At 34.8% G+C, this 16,942-nt stretch overlaps 1 protein-coding gene across 5 annotated transcripts in view; it reads left to right on the forward strand.

The window, feature by feature from the left end:
* Positions 1–16,942, forward strand: part of CNTLN (centlein) — a 205,671-nt gene that overhangs the window by 92,216 nt on the left and 96,513 nt on the right. For all 5 annotated transcript variants that reach the window (XM_039384599.1, XM_039384601.1, XM_039384600.1 and 2 more), the window contains 2 exons: positions 7,955–8,080; positions 13,093–13,214. In XM_039384599.1, coding sequence (XP_039240533.1) covers positions 7,955–8,080; positions 13,093–13,214 — 248 coding nt within the window. The remainder of the gene's footprint in view (positions 1–7,954; positions 8,081–13,092; positions 13,215–16,942) is intronic.

Raw genomic sequence — 16,942 nt, forward strand, 5'->3', positions numbered from 1 at the left:
TCTTGGAGTTTTGAATGGAAGAAAACTTGGGGGTATGGGTCATGGTCTGGTTGGGTGCCATAAGTCAAAAATACTGTACATTCTGATTGTACATGTGTCCTCTAGTCTGAGCTGTAAGTACACATGAGGCTGTGTTGTTAGTTCTGAAGCTCTTAGATATCTGGTCTTTTGGTACTTGCTCTTTTGCTTGTTCAGGAAAGTCATGCAGAATAGAAGTGTGATGGAGCACAGCTGTATTTTCTCCACATTGAATGTACTCTTTGTGATAGCTGACAGCTATTCGATTGACAGGTATTCAATTGTTTTCCCTAAGTACAGTGGATGGTTCCCCACGTGGTACAGCTTTGTGGCAAAGATGGTGCTTATGCTTCATCTTGATTAATGCATCCAGAAAACATCACCTCAGTCTCATTGTGTAAGTGTAAGAATAGTGAGAGATCTGCTTGGTAGAAATAAGTACTTTCTTGATTGTATTTTTTGTTTAAAACATAAATAAGCCTCTGACATTTATTTGGACTATATGTTTTGCATGTAAGTTAAGTTTCAATATCATAACAGACACGTCATCTTTCATAAAATAGCATATGTTATAAACTGATTTTGCTCTTTGAAAGAAGAAACCATTACTATGTTAGGTTAGACCTTGTAATATAGGTAGAGTCTAATCCAAGATCCATAGACTTGAAAGAAAACTACATTTGGCATGTAGATGGATAGACTGTGAAGAGGGTCAACATTATGTTTACACTGAAATTACAGTTCAGATGTAAAGTTAGAAAATGAAAAGCCAAGAAAAGGCCATGTCTCCTTCTGAGGATCTGATGAAATTGCACTTCATAGAATCATAGAATGACCTGGGTTGGAAGGATACTTTAAAATCATCTAGTTCCACCCCCCCTGCCATGAGCAGGGACACCTTCCACTAGACCAGGTTGCTCAAAGCCCCATTCAGCCCGACCTTGAACACTTCAAAGGATGAGGCATCCACAGCTTCTCTGGGCAATCTGTTCCAGTGCCTCACCACCCTCATAGTGAAGAATTTCATCAAAATACCTAATCTAAATCTACCCTATTTCAGTTTGAAGCCATTTCCCCTCGTCCTGTCACTACATGCTCTTGTAAAAATGCCCTTCTTTCTTCATGCATAAATCTTGGGAACTCTGGCTCATTCATAGAGTTGTATTTTATACAGCAGGAATTAAGGTTCTCTTGATAGCTAAATCTTTTCACTAAATAATTCAGGTTCAGTAATTTTTTTTTCCCTCCTAAACAAAGATACCTGTAACAAAAATGCTAGTAGTATAAAGTTAAATATACATGAATCTGAAACAAAAGACCAGAGAGAGAAATTTCATCCAACTCTGTGAAAGACTTCATGTCTTAAAAATTAATGTTTAAAATTTTCTTGATATTTGAGTAAAAAAGTCTTCTAGGCTAGGAAATTTAGAAGAATATTTTTCAAGTATTAAAGGATATGTTAAATTTAACAGAAAATTATATCCGCCTCTTCTTTAACTGGAGTTCATTGATAAGCAAAATGTCAGTTTTTAAATGGATCTCTTCGGGTTACATCTGGGTTCTTAGAATTCCTGAAACTGAAGAAACTTCATAGGTACACTTAAAAAACTGAGCAAGTTTTGAGGATATTCTAGACCCAAATAATATAGCAAGATATGTTTAGATAACAATGATACGCTGAATATTTTGAGGGTAAAACCATAGGCATTTTTGAGGTGTAAGTTAAGATGTAAGACCGTATTTATTTGGTTTAGTTTTCCAAGAAATACGTTGTATAGGCATGCGCACAGAGACCGTTGTAAGGGGTTTACTAGAAATTGTGCCTTTATAGTATTTCATTTCAAATAAGTATCACAGTATGGCAACTTCTAGAGTTCTCTTTTGGAAGAAGAAAAGAGTGGAAAAATAACCTCAAAACAAATTGGTTCTATTAAGGTCAATACCAGAACTTACATGATATAGGGAGAAGGGTTTTGATGCATTTTATCAGTCTTGAATGGAGTTATGTTTCAAAGTACTCTACATTTCATTTTTTAAAGAAGAAATTAAAAAGTGTGGTACAGTAAGAAATTAGTCATTAGCTAAATTAGTGTTATTCTTATGGCTTTAAAGTCATGAGGTTCATGGTTAAAAGGTTGGACTTGATAATCTTAAAGGTCATTTTCAATGTAAACAATTTTATGAAGACTTAACAGTTGTTGACTTTTTAAAGTAACAGTAATATGAATTTAAATTATAACAGATTTGTTGATTCTTTTTTGAGTTACTAAGAAAATTATAAAGGTTATGTTACACATAGAAATCTTTTTTACATGCAGCTGAGAAATCAGTAAGATGTATCTAGTTGGTAAGTGTATTTATCTTTCTTAAGAAGAAAAAATAAAGTTCAGGTGAAAAAAACAATTCTAACTTAAGCATAACTACATTTCACTTATCTACTGGCACTATTTCTGCCTTTTAGGTTTTGTTGGATTTTTTTTTCTTGTATATAGTGCTCAGGTTTTGGTCAAACGAACATGAAGTCCAGTTTTCTTTGACACATTCTTTTGAATGCCTGGCTTGTCTACTTCTCATTTTCCTGCTTTCCTTTTTTTTTGTTTTTCCTCTGCATAGAATTTTAATAAACTAATGGTTATAAACAGGCCTTTTGCTGATCATAGGTGGAAATGACATCTATTTGCAACTACATATGGCCTAAACTGCAAAATGAGGAACTGAATTTATTTAAGGAGCAGTCAGCAAAACCATGGGCAACTTTTACTCTCTAACAAATTTCCTATGCTTCTTTGCTGTTTGAAGAGTTGCAGTTATTCTAACACAAGTGTATGGTATTCTTAATTTGGGATTAATTTGTTGAAAATGTGAGTTTATAGTAGGCTTTATGAAAAGCTTCATATTCTGCACAGAAAGAAATAAAATGGCTATGCTGATTAGTCTGTTTCTATCAATACTATGCTTACTAGGGCATTCTCTTGCTTGATTTTAATCAGCTTTGGACCATCTCGTTTCTCGAGTGACATTAATTTGGAGATTTGCTTACTTAACCTTTTTCACACTGCCTTTTCTGATTTTTGTCAGTATACTTGACTTGATTTACTTATTTTATCATCTCAAATAGGGGGGGAATACCAGTATTTGAGATGGTAGGAACAAATGGTAATTGTACCAAATCCTGTCTTCTCTGTTGAAGTGAGTATTTGTCTTAAGAATATGCTCAAACAGTTGCAAGGAAGTGACCTTGTCAGAACTTTGCTAATTAGGGAAAGTATGTATAAAATAAACTTTTAGTTAGTCTTGAGAAAGTTGTCTTCTGGAGCAAGTTTTGTTGATTAAAGACTGTACTGCTTCCTAGCTGCTTGTCATTGCTGTCAGAGCACCACTGGCAATAGAGTTTCATGAGTTTGCCCTCATCAATCCAATACAAGGTCAGCTGGGTCAGCTCAAGCCACTTGCATTGACTTTTTAAACTAACCTGCCCTTAAATTTATGCAATTGATTAGGGAGGCAGTTTCCATCATCCCTTCTTCCAGCAATAGTGTTGAGGTGCTAACCTCCAGCTGCCTGGATGCATTGACCATCTGGGAATTATATTATCTTTGTCTGGCACAGCTGTTTGAAGATCAGTGTGTGTCCCCAGCCTTAAAGCACTGTGGAGGGGATTTGTGGTAAAGCATTTCGCTTTGTGATTTCCGTAGACTGACACAACAGGCATATTGTTGGGTGGTTGTAACGGAGTGAGGTGTGACTGCAGTCAGTTCATAAAAACTCTACTGGCAAGGAGACAGTCATCAAGCCATGGTAATTTGACCACTCTTGGTCATATGTCTGCTATTGGACACCAGTGATATAACTTATAGTAGCTCATACCAGTGAAATGTGAGTTGTCGGAACAGGTTTTGTAACTAGGCCAAGTAGATCAGTGTGCAGTAGTGTTGTATTATGGCAAGGAATTGCTATGCATGGATTGATAGCTGGGAAGGATCCTGGATTTCAGTGGTTTAATGAAATGACATACCTGCTTTGAGTAACACTGTGATCTAGAATTACTGTCTATTTTTCTGTAAGTCTTCAATTTGACCTCAATATTTGTGCCGAATTTAAGGACATAGCAGATACGTGTTGTAGATTGACATTAAAAAGATATCTTTCTGGGGCAGTTTTTAACTAAGAATATATTTATTGTCAGAATATGCAGTTAAGGGTTTTTGGTTCCCCCCCCCCCCATGTTTGTTAGGCTGGTGATACTTACCAACTTGAAATTTCACCAGAAAATATTTCACCAGAAACAAGTCTAGGAGGTGAAATATTTTGTTAAGGAAACAAGTTTAGGAGGTAAAACATTTTGTCAAGAAATTTTGATGCACTGTGATGTACAAAATAGTAGAATAAGTTGCTGCAGAAGAAACAGCTGTGTAAAACAATCATTTTTAAGAATGTAAATTTAGATGTGGAAAATATGGTCGTGGTTTGAAAATGTTTAGTTATTATTTTGAGGTCTGGTTTTGAGTACATGAATCATTTACAAAAAGCGGAATTATTTACAGATTTTGCATGTTCCTGTAATATTGTTAATGTTGTGTTTCTCTAGGCAGTTTTATGTAAATGGTGCATTATGCTTCTAATTTTTTGTTACCAATATACCTAAACTTATTAAGTATTTCAACAACCTATTTTAAGTGAGCTAGAGTGCCCTATTACAGTGCAAAAATCTGAAATTGAGCTTTTACAGGAAAAATTGAAAAACTCAGGTTTTAACCTAGCAGATCATAATTTGAGCACTACAGATATGCTGGAAAGCAACAATGTAAGGATGCAAAGAAAGCATGAGGTACAGTAGTTTTAATGCCTTGTGTCTAAGTCAGACTGGTGATGCCAAACATTTTTGCTCAAGGGTCTAGATAATAATTTTAATATCTGTTGACGCTGCTTATAATTCTGGAAGCTTGTTTAAATGGTTCTTGTGTTATCTGCCAAAGACTTGTTAAAATAGCTGTTGGGAGTAGAAGGTTTTACCTTATTAAATACTGAATAAGGGATTCTTAATTAAATGAACTATTTGAAGGATAAATTCTTTGTAGGTTTGTTAAAATGAATATTTATCAGGTATTTTGTGGTGTTTATCAGAATGACCATCTTTCCCTGGAAGGAAAATGAGAGAAATATAAATGGTTATTATTATGATTTTATAAATGAAAAATATTTTTTTTCCAAATTCTTGATTTTTATGGTAGGACAAAGTGGGTTTTTTTTAGGAAGAATGACAAAAATGTCCTTTGAAGGTTATACTTTTGACTTTGTATGGTGTTGGATCGCCTCTTTCATGGTGTCTCACTCTTAAATATAGGCATCAGTAACAGTAACAACTATAAATTATAGTAAATGAAAGAGAGCCATAAATAATTCTGTGGCTTAAACTGATCTATTAAATTAACTGAGGTCATGATGTTTTTCGTGTGTTCAACCTCTTCCTCATCTACTTTTTTTATTGTGGTTGAATAGAATATGAGAAACTTGGAAGAGATTTCTTTAGTAAGGTTGCAAGTATGAACATGATTCTTGAAGGATATAAATAATTTACAGGAGTCAACCGTCATGTCCATTTACAAGAGTCAATCATCATGTCCATTTCCCTGAAAACCTTCTGGTTTACCCATATTTGGTATCTCATAACATTTTCTTTGAAAAATGTATGATGTTCTTTCTTAATATCCTGTACTGTATGCTATATTTGGAAAAAGACATAATTTACAACATTTGTTCAGGAGCATGTGATGGCACCTCTGTGAAAATGTGTGTAAGAAAGAACAAAATGCTGCATAAGCAATGTAGAGTGAAGAACAGAAGGTGAGAAACAGCCCTACAAACACCAAGGTCAGGGAAGGAGGAGAGGGAGAAGTTGCTCCAAATGCTGGTATTTCCCTGCAGCCCATTGAGGGGATCACCATGGAGCAGATGTCCATACTAAAGCTTGTGGAGGAGCCCACAGCAAATGGGTATTCCATCATGGAAACCGCAGCTTGTGGGGGGGAGTCCATACTGGAACAGGTTCCTCTTACACGAACTGTGGTCCATGGAAGACCCACTCTGTTAAGGTTTATCCCGAAGGACCCTAGCCTATGGAGAGGCCTTATGCTGGAGCAGGGAAAAGTAAGGAGGAAAGAATGGCCTCAGAGGAAGTGTTATGGACTGACTAAACCTCTCTCTGCACTGCTCAGAAGGAGATAAAGAAGTTAGGAGTGATGGAATGAAGTTGAGGGTGGGGAGCTGGGAGCTCCTCCTGGGAGGGGGATAAAGTGTTGATTAATTTTTTTCTTTATTTCTTACTACCCAAATCTATTTTAAGTGACAATAACTTAAACTGATTTTCTCCAAGGTGAGTCTGCCCATGATGGTGAATGGTAAACCCATAAGCTATTGCCCTATTTTCTCCTTCTATCCTAGTGAGGAAGGAAATTGAGTGAGCAGTAGAGTGGATGTTTGACCCTTTGCCAAGGTTAACCCACCACCAGTGTCATTGTCTGTTTCCTCAGAGTAATGTAAATGAGACTACTGTGTTTGTCATGAACTGATCGCTGTGTCAGAAATAAAGAAATTACACTCCCTTGTGTAAAACTAGATACAAACTTTTAAAACCTATTGTGGAGAATCTGTGCCAGCTTGATATGTAGATCCTAGTATTTTTTTTTTTATTTTTTTATTTGTTTGGGGATGTTTGGTGAGAGTGAGGGTAATGATGCTTTTTTTAAAAAAAATTGTTGTTTGTTGGGGGTTTTTAAATCTCTTTTATGCACATTTCAGAAGTAAAAGTATCCCAAAACCAGATGACAAAACCACCTTGGCAATATTTACATTCGGAATTTAAAATGTGTGGTATTACTATTTTGTGATATTTCATGATTTTTTTTTCTCCTTTTTGGAAACCCATCCTATTTAAAGTGAAAAGTATGTTCCATGGCATCTTGGAAATGTATCATACTGGAAAATAATGGACAAAATAAAAAACACCAGCTGCTAGTTAAGATATTATTTAAGGTTAAATCAATTTAATGGAATAGTAGAAGTGTTGACATATACAGTATTGAAGAAGAACTTATTCTGAATTCCTTTTGCTGTAAATCGGTTATTTTACAGTGAAAGTGGCAAAATGCAACAACAATAATCATAATTTTTTTGTTTGACTTTATGTATTTACATATTAACATTTTACCTTATTGGTATTAAGTGTGTGTTAGTATTTCTCTGTTCTTAACCAAAGTTATTCAGAAAATCTGAAAGTCTAATTTGATGAGGTCTTTCTTTCTTTGCCATAAGGACATATGACATAGAATGAAGAAAGCTGCCCAGTTTAAGTGTTACTTTCACATACTCTTTCTCCAGATTGCTATATGAAGCTGTACATAATATAAACACATATTCTTGTCTCTAGTTAGTCACATTATAGTTAATGACCATATGGTCATTATGGTATAAGATCTACTGTCTGTTGTATTTATATTCCTCAAGCATATTGTTCCTTCAACTTCACAGTGTGTTAAACTATTTCAAAGGGAAAAAAATCCTTTCCCTCTTGTTTCTGGTTGTCCTATCAAGTGTAACCTTGGACCCTTATAGAGCAATTAGACCAGCCTCTATCCCCTCCTTTGTAATGAGGTTTCTTGCATTTCTGAGTCTATAACCCTTTAGTCTTCCCTAATGGGACATCATTATTCTGAAAGAAACAATGTAAATGTAAATGAATATTCTCATTAACGAGTCACAGAGAAACCTTTAGTGGTAGCGCTGTGGTAATTCTGCTTGTTATTTCTCTGGTATTCCATGCAGATTTTTTTTTTAAAATTCATTATTAGTATTCAAAATTACTTCTTCTTTAATTCTGCACGTCTTTCATAATCCGGTGTTCCAACTAGTTCAACCATGTCCTTGTTTTATTCTCCAGGAACCACCTGTGAAACGTTCAAGGTCTCTGTCCCCAAAGAGCCCTTTTAGAGAGTCAGAGGAGCTAAGGAAGCTTAAAATAGCTGAAAGGAAGATTGAAAACTTAGAGAAGACGCTACAGCTAAAGGTGAATGTTAAAAAAATCCAAACCAAAACCTGCTTGCTATAAGGTTGCATAGTAAGATACTCCAAAATAAACAGGCATTTTAAAAATTAAAAATACACATATTGTTATGGACTCTGTGTTAGCATAAGGGAGCACTCTCCATTAGTTTACCTTTTTGTTTTACTGTGTGAGTAATCCTGCAGTCCTATAGAAGCTTAATTGAGCTGTCATCAATAACACATACTTGTTAAATACATTTTCAAAGTTTGTGTCTGAGAATATATATTCTGAGAAATTCTTGTACTCATATAGAAGTAAAGTAAATCAGAAAGTACAAAATTTTTTTTCTTTATAGTGAAGCCAGTATTTTAAAATGTTGAAGTCAATTACTTGAAACAGATTTACCCCTGGAAATATTAGATGTTATGGCTCAGAAGTTGCTGTTGTAACAAATGCTGTTAAAAAACCCCAATAAACAATCCTCCTTCCTCCACCCCTTGGTAGAATATCTTAATTGAGCATGTATTACAATTTCTCCCTGTTTCATAGATTTTTGTAGTTTTTTTGTTGGTTTGTTTTTTTGCTTCAGAAATACAGTACCTTTTGAACAAACTATTGGGTTCAAATTGCACCTCAGAACACAAAACTCAAACCCTAAGTCATATTTTCTTAAACATTTAAAATTCATCCTCTCCTCCCTCCCCTCCTTCTCCTCCCTTCCTTTTTTTGTTGCTTATGTTTGTTCAGAGTTACAGAATTTGAAAGGTGTTTTCAGTATCCTAAAGCAGAACTGTTTATATTGAACATGCTGTGATAAATGTCAGGTAAGTGAAAAAATTTGATAGCTCTACCAACCATAGTCCTTAAGCTCCTGCCTTGTGCAAAAAGACACCAATGTGATAAGTCAGTTTTAGAAAAACTGTAAGTGGGAATTATATTTTAGCACAAATGCCACAGTTCCTCACCCCGTATACTTGAGAGAGTTCAGTGCAGTGTCCTAACACATGTAGAGTATATGAAAGATTATTATAATAATACAGGAAAGATTATTTAGACTACAGATTCAGTCTTACAGGTCATCTTGTTTCTGGGAGTCAGAAAATTAATTTTGTTTCATTTTTCCTCTCTGTTAAGAAATCTAAGGCATGTCCCACCAGCTAAATCTGAGGCTGAGAACTGGCCTTTGGGAGGCTTTCTTTTTGTTACTCTTACTTGGCCTGCCAGACGCTGATGCTACAGATTATTCTGACATGTGAACTACAGCTGTTCATCCTTAGAAGCAAAGCTCACACAGCAGTGTGTATGGTTGTTGCCTTAAATGATAGAGAGCTCCACTCTCTGTGTTTTCTTCTGGAAAGAAGAGTGAAGGGAAACACTGATTTTCTCAGTAGATACAGAAGAGAAAGAACTCTCTCTGCATAACCTCATATCATAATTTGTACCATTCACCATCCTGCCTTATCTTCTATTTCATCTTAAAATATAATTTAGGAATCTATGCAGGTTTAATATGTTGCAAGTGTGGGATCTCTATCACAGCTTTTAAACCATGATGTCATGAAGGGCTAAGTCTTATATCTCCCCTTGAAACTGAACACATGAACTCTTTGCATTTTCTCTTGAAAATCTTCTTGTCTTCTTTCGCAGAATGCTTTAATTGTTTGAAAAGAAACTGTAGAGGCTCAGGTCAGCATACTAAAATGTTATGGCACTACATTCAGAATTCAGTGAGGCTACTGCCAGCATGGCAGTGAACTAAGCTGTCATAACATTAATGTCAGAATATTTCTATTGGTGTTTTGTGATTTCTTGATATTAGCCTTCTCTTAGGCATTTTTTCCAGCTAAGAATAATGCATATGAGCAACATTTTCAAGACTGGCACTTGCACTATTGCCTCCTCAGACAGGGTGTTGACTATATGATTACTTGGAATATTCTTGTTCAGAAAAATCCTTGCTCTATTGATAAACACACTGATGATGCATATCTGGAAGATGAAATTGTGACCTTATCCATTAGTCTTTCTGAAAAACTGGTAACAATTAAAAAAAAAAAAAAAGAGAGCGCTCTATTTATGGGGTTTTCAGGAACAGGAATGCCCCAGTCAGTATTGCAAAGGAGCAGAAAAGGACAAGATTCACAGGATTTTCCAGTTTTCCTCAGCTGACTCATTTCTGACCAAGAAAAGTTAGCTATTACTATCTTTGTTGCTTTTATAAGCGGGATGATCATGTAAATTCAGAGCGTCCGCAGTTTTTATACAGAATTGCCTTTGTGTCTGGACATGCTAAAAAGTAACAGAGCATGCCTGATTGTGCAGTTGTTTACAGAAGAGAATGTCAAAATAAAATAAATAAGAGTACTTACTGGGTTTTAAATAACAAATTATCAAGCTGCTACTTAGAATGATCCAAAGCATAACTACATCAATCTACTTTTAGTCTTTCAGACGTAGGTAAGAGTTTTGTTGTCAAGAGTAGGTATTTGATATGAGCTAAGAATATGTTATCTTCTCCCATATTATGTTTTTAGAACTGTGAGCGCTGGCGTAGCCCAGAGTAGATAATCCTGGCTGTACCGGAAAGCTCTCAAAAGCAAGCAGAGCTCTTCCCTTTGAGTTTTCTCATCCTATTTAAGTTCTAAAATTTTTGGAGATAATTAAAACTAGGATATGTAGATCTCTCTTTAGGCCCACCTTAATATTTGTTTATGTGAGCAAGACCACACTCATGTTTAGCTCAGATTTCCCGTGTAGTCCTATTTCTTGTATGGTGCTCAGATGCTGAAAATAGATTGTTATTAGTATTGTGGCTTGTTCACATAACTGTTTGTGGAATAAACTATTTTTGTAATGATTGGGTATGTCACTTCTTGTAAGCCTAAGAATAGTAGTCTAATAACTGAATCAGCATAATTTTTAAAATTTCCTTTCTACTATAACAGAAGTTGTTACAGGTCAATTTCAACAAAATTTTGAATTAACTGCTAATCTTTTGGCTTGTCTGAGCTGCCTGCCAGAACAGAATGGCTTTTTTTTCACAGGCAGTTGGATTTTTCCTCTTGCAGATTGGACTTTCTCTTATTGTCTTTCATTATTGCCTAGGAAGTACTATAGAATGACAGTGAAGAGCTGGAGAATAATCTGGAGGTCCAGCACTGATAGAAATGGTTGTTCTGTCCATTTCTGTAAATATATAGAAAACTGTGTATAAGACAGTTTATTTAATAAATATAGCATAATTCAATCAGAGAGAGACATATCTAACAAATTGTGGAAATTTCAGTGTATATTTAAAATCCTGAAGTGCTTAATTCAATAAAGACAGTGATTAAAGCAGTTAATTGTCTAGTTTCTATTTCTGCAAGAGCAGAGCAAGTGATAAAGGAAGGGAATAATTGTAACAAAACGGATAATAGAACAGGTAAGCAATAATGAAAAATGTAGATTCATAAATAGGAAAGGCCAAATTCTACAGTTGGTTGCACCTCTGAAAGGGCATTGACACTAATAAGCTTCTTAGAATTTATGCTGGACATTATTTTTCAGTACCTTGCCAGACTTGATCAGTTTTTACTACCAATATCAAACAATGTTGGAACAATTGTTTCATGAACTTCTCTTGAAAACACATCTGTAATTGGATTCTTATGAAAATTTCCTGTTACAATGTGAAACACAGCAAGGTAGTAGTCTTTGTGTCCTTAGTCTGAGTTATATCTTGCTATTTGTGTGATTGGTTTTAATATCATGGTAGTATTTACATGAGCCACTTAAAAAAAGTCAAAAGTACTTTTTAAGCAATTCTAAATTTATAAATGTGTCTGGTTTACAGGTTGTTTCAGGAAAAAAGCCTACCACCACCACTTTGAGAGAGTGTTTAATGGTCATGTCACTTTGGACATGCTTCTGTTCCTAAATCTCTTTGTGTTGCCTGAGTCACTTCCAATAAACTTCTGGAATTTTGTATGTAGTAACATTTGAAACTCTAACTGGTAACTTTCAAGTTTGTGCACTGTGAAAGCAGAGCTACATTTTAGAAGCCAAGCTTAGTCTAGCTACTTTGTAGTTAGCAGTACTCTAGAAACCCTTGCCATTTTTTTTTAGTGGGATTTTATTGCTTGAGACTCTGGCCATTGGTGTATCTTATTTATTGGCTAGTGCTGAAAAGCCCTCCTTGCATGTAAGCAGTAAATACTTGCAGATAAAGTATTGTGATTTACTTAGTTATGTAGTTGCTCTACAAACAGAGCTCCTACTGAAGTGGAAATGAAGCTCTGAGTGCAAATTTTGCTACAGGATAATGTCTGGTGAATTCTTTATTGCTATATGCCAGAGTTTGACTTGCTTGGTACTGTGAAATACTTCTTCTTGGTATTCTTTTTATTTTTTTTTCACAGCACTGTACTGTCATTTGGGAAAATCTTTTAAACTTAGATGATGTTATCCTGTAATATAAATTGAGGTGTATTGTTCTGTACATTTTTGGTATAGTTTTGATTATACAAAAGCTATTGTAAAAATTGGTTTTATTTCTTGTTTGCTGCATTACTAGAAGACAAAATCTGGAAGTTGCAGGTTTATATATGTATATAAACAATATATGAAAAAATACTGAAACCTTTAAATATAGGGGTTCCAGTATTTTCCTTGAAAATACAAAAGTCAGTTTTCCACTGGGGAAAAAAAAAATGTAGTTTCAAAAAAAGATGGTGCCAGCAATCCTTTTTCAGTCTATATATTTTCAGATGTATTAGGCCGATGTATTCACAAGGTGAAAGCTGACATTTTGGTAGTAATTTTTTTAATTTTCTCAGAAGAATGAAAAAAATATTTAATTTTACCAAATTAGGAAAATTTTCCAAAGTAGTAATAAGAAAATTTTGATCTCAAAAACTGTAATTCCTGATCATTCTATTTAGATTTCTGATTTGCTTAATAGTTGCTAAAAGAGAACTTCTGTTTCATGTGGTCTGTGTGACAGTCTCTTACATTTTGACTAACTCTAATTCAATTTTTCTGGTTTCATACAGACTCGAGAAACTGATGAGCTAAGAACAGCCTATGAAAAACACAAAGAAAGGCTGCAGATGTTACAGACCAACTACAGAGCACTAAAAGAACAATTAAAGCAGTGGGAAGAGGGCGATACCAGGTAAGTTACATAGCTCATTAAAAACATTTCTCTTACACAAGAAATCTGAACAGAAGTATTATATAAGTATTGAAAAGAGAATTTGATTTCAAGGATGACTATGATCAAGAGTTTATCCCTTGTTAAAGCAGAATATATGGCTTATCCCTGTATGAGAAGAATTGCAGTTGAAACCAAGAGGAAATGTATCGAGCTGACACCTTGACTTATTTTATTTAGGATCTCATTGGTGAGCCTGAGTACTGGACAAACGTCTGCTAGGATTGCTTCCTTATGTTTATGTAATTCCCCAGTCCATTATTTTGTTGACTGTGTCTGTTTTTAGTTTTCTTTAATACAACAATTGCTGATTATGTTTCAAATGGTTTTAAAATATAGTTTTATTCATTAAAAATATAGAAATAACAGCCTCTCTGACATTTAGTGATTCAAATATTAACTGAATCCAATCCTGAAATCTCCTTCCTAATAGGGAAAAAAAATAATATGTGAATGAAAACAGGCTGGTTTTATATGTTAAATTATTTAAAAATCAATTATTCCTGATAATTTTACCAAAAAATTGCAGTAAAGATCTTTATTAATGGAAAGAGTAACGACTGTACTACATAAAAATTTATATGATGAACATTCTACATATAATTCTCCCTTAAATTCTATACAGAACAGTGAAAATTTTATGCAGGACTTCTTTTTTTTATTTTTTTTTTAAGTCCTTTGCAGACAGTTAGAATTTTTGGTAAAAAAATGCATTTGAAGTTATGAAAACATTTCACTTCAGTTATCAGACACTCCTGTCTTTTGGGACCTGGTTCAAGGAAGTAATTTCCTTCTAGCTTTAGCAGGACTTCAGCATGCACCTACAGCTCACCAAACGCATATGCGTTTTACTTAAAAATAATTCTTATTGCAATTAGAACAATACTGACTAATCTTGACACAAACTTTGTAATGCTCTCTGAACAAAAAGAGAATCACAGAAAATGCTGCAAAACTGGTAGCTGGTCAGAGTCCTACTGATAAACTGTCCCTCATATATAAGTAATGCTCTGGCCTATATGAGTAGATTTGCATTGCTTTGAAATACTGTGGCATTTACTTAACAGTTTGTCTTTTAAAAAGACAAAAAAGTGTGGATGAAAATAATGGTAAAGTACAAAACTGCTACACCATTCGTGATAGCACAGAAAGATTTTTTTGAAAAATCCAAGCATAATTACAAATAAATTTGTTTAAATTATAATGAAAAGGTGCTTCTTATTTAGGAAAAACATGGATGATTTTTTTCCTCTAGCTCATTGTTTTTAATTCAGTGCAATCTGGAAGTGACTACACTATATTCAATGAAATTATTTAATTCTGTGTCTATAGCTTAATAGGTATTCATTGTCCACTGAGAGGCCAAGACTGAAAAGATAAAAAAATTCAACCTAGATAAAGACAGTAAAATCAGACTTGATATACAGTGAAGCACTGAGTGTTCTGGTTCTGATAGTTTTTTAAAAGATAAATAAAAAAGAAAGAACAGGAAAGAGGAACAAAAGTGGCTTCTGTTTCTGTTTAAAATAAATAAAACCAGCTTGTGATATGACAGGAATGTATTTGGGAAAAGTAGGTATTGGGTAAAATGTAATGTTAAATCTTCATTCATCTGATTCTTCATATATATTTAAGATAAGCAGAAAATAGCAAGGTTTTTTAATTGTTGTCATCATAGTAGAATTATATGAAACCACACTAGAAGGGGTTTGGTTTTCCTTTTTAGTACGCTTAAACAAAGGGAAGTAGCTGAGGCACAAATAAAAACAGTCTGTAGCAATAAGACTGTTATATAGTGCTGCTGTAATGTAAATTGTGCATTAAGAACTCAGTATCAGGTCCTGATGTGGCACTTCTGATCCTTTATAAATGATGGAGGACCCTATTCTCCTTATTTGTCATAGATTAGTGTCTGTTATCAAGATGGCAGCTGATGGGACCTAATCCACCTGTCAGTGTACATACAACTTGCAGTGATGTACATGACTGCAAAGATGATGGGGTCCTTAGGAGGTTATCACATTCTCTAAGACTTTATTCTATGCCCAGTATGAATTCAGATTGCAGAGAGTTTTAAATTGATTTCACAAAGAATTTTTAATACAATTTTTAGCTTTTGCATTATTAAAATACATTAAAATATTTTAATGACAGAAAAACTGTTAAATATTTTAAATTTATTTTTCTGTTCTTTTAAATTCAATATGCTTTTTCCTTATACGTCATCTTGTCCGTAGACAGTTTATTCTTCCATTGATCTGTAGGACAATACTTTGATTTAGAGTAGGCATTAGTGCAACTTCCAGATTGGTTTCCAGGGCATTAGGGGAGCTGGTGACTCTCAATTTTTTTTTCAAGAGATTATGTGATGGTTTCAACTTCTGCTTTCTCATACTATTGTTTTAAGTAATGTTGATAGAATGTTCTGCCACGTGTAGGTTGAGACGCATGGTGTCATACTAGCACAACATCTGTCTGAAACTATGCTATTGGACTTCTCTGTATTACCACAGTTAAGGTTTTGTGCCTCATAAAACGTATACTTCATGCAAAATGTTTATTCAGTAGATGATGTAATTGAAAATTTGTATTATCGGAAAGCAAAACATGTAGGTATTTGAAAAGAAACAAGCTGTTTTTTTCATAAACAGGCTTGAAAATAGTAAAAGTGGATACCAGCATGCAGACTCCTGTCAGCTTTGTCAAGGGGATCCTGACATGGTGTGGAATGAACTGGCTTTTTTCAAAAGGGAACACAAAAAACTGTTGATTGAAAAGTGAGTTTGCTTCTTAAAAGGTGTTTAAGTTAAGGAAAATACTGGGTTTTTTTCTGAAGATAGTACTTTGCAGACCATATAGGAGGAATTCCTTGCAAAATTGCAAGAAAAAACGTCGTCTACCGAAAGCAGAAAAGGAAAACATCAGCTCTTTTTTTTTTTTTTCTTCTCCCCCACTCCCTCCCCCTACCCCTTAAATCAGTGACAAGTTACAAGTTTGCTAGCACTAACAGAAACTGTATTCCATGATCTAGGGATTGTGTTAATTAATGTGGCTCTCATCTGTTGGAGGTGTCGCTCTTCATTAGCCTGTATTTTCCACACTGCCGTGCTTCATTTTTGGAATGAGGTGGTGAGGGGATAACCTAGCCAGCCATCCTTGTTTGATCTCTGTGATACATACGCAATGCAGAATGCCTCAGCTCTCTTGGTTCCCTGCCCTGTCCTGCTAATCCCAGCTGAGCTCATTATGGTGTAGCCTTGCTGCTACTCCTGGAGCCAGAGCTGTCCAAGCTAATTACTGGTAGCAGCAGAGCTGCCTGTTAAGGGTCTGGTGTGGATCTGCTAACATGGTCCTTGGTAGTGACCTGCAAAAAGCACGAGGGAGTTGCTCTCTTTCTTGCTGTGCACAGCCTGTCCTTTGGGTTTAGTGCTGATCCCTTCACACAGCTCTTTCAGCTGTAGTTAAGTGTAAAACTTGGTGAAGGAAACTCTTACTTTAGAAAACATACAGTTTGCTGCTTTGATCTCATAATTCATAGGCTATTATACTCAGCCAGGCAAAGTAAAAAAATGTCCTTTTATACTAGACAAAAGGAAGTTAGTATGGTATAATTAGCCCTTTGCTACTATTTAACACTTTCTGTAAGTCAAGTTGATTTTTTTGTTTTAATTTAAGAATCAAGACATCAT

The sequence above is a fragment of the Pipra filicauda genome, unplaced genomic scaffold (assembly GCF_003945595.2).
Source record: "Pipra filicauda isolate LSUMZ 115617 unplaced genomic scaffold, ASM394559v2 scaffold362_size804934_pilon, whole genome shotgun sequence".
Taxonomy (NCBI): Eukaryota; Metazoa; Chordata; class Aves; order Passeriformes; family Pipridae; genus Pipra; species Pipra filicauda.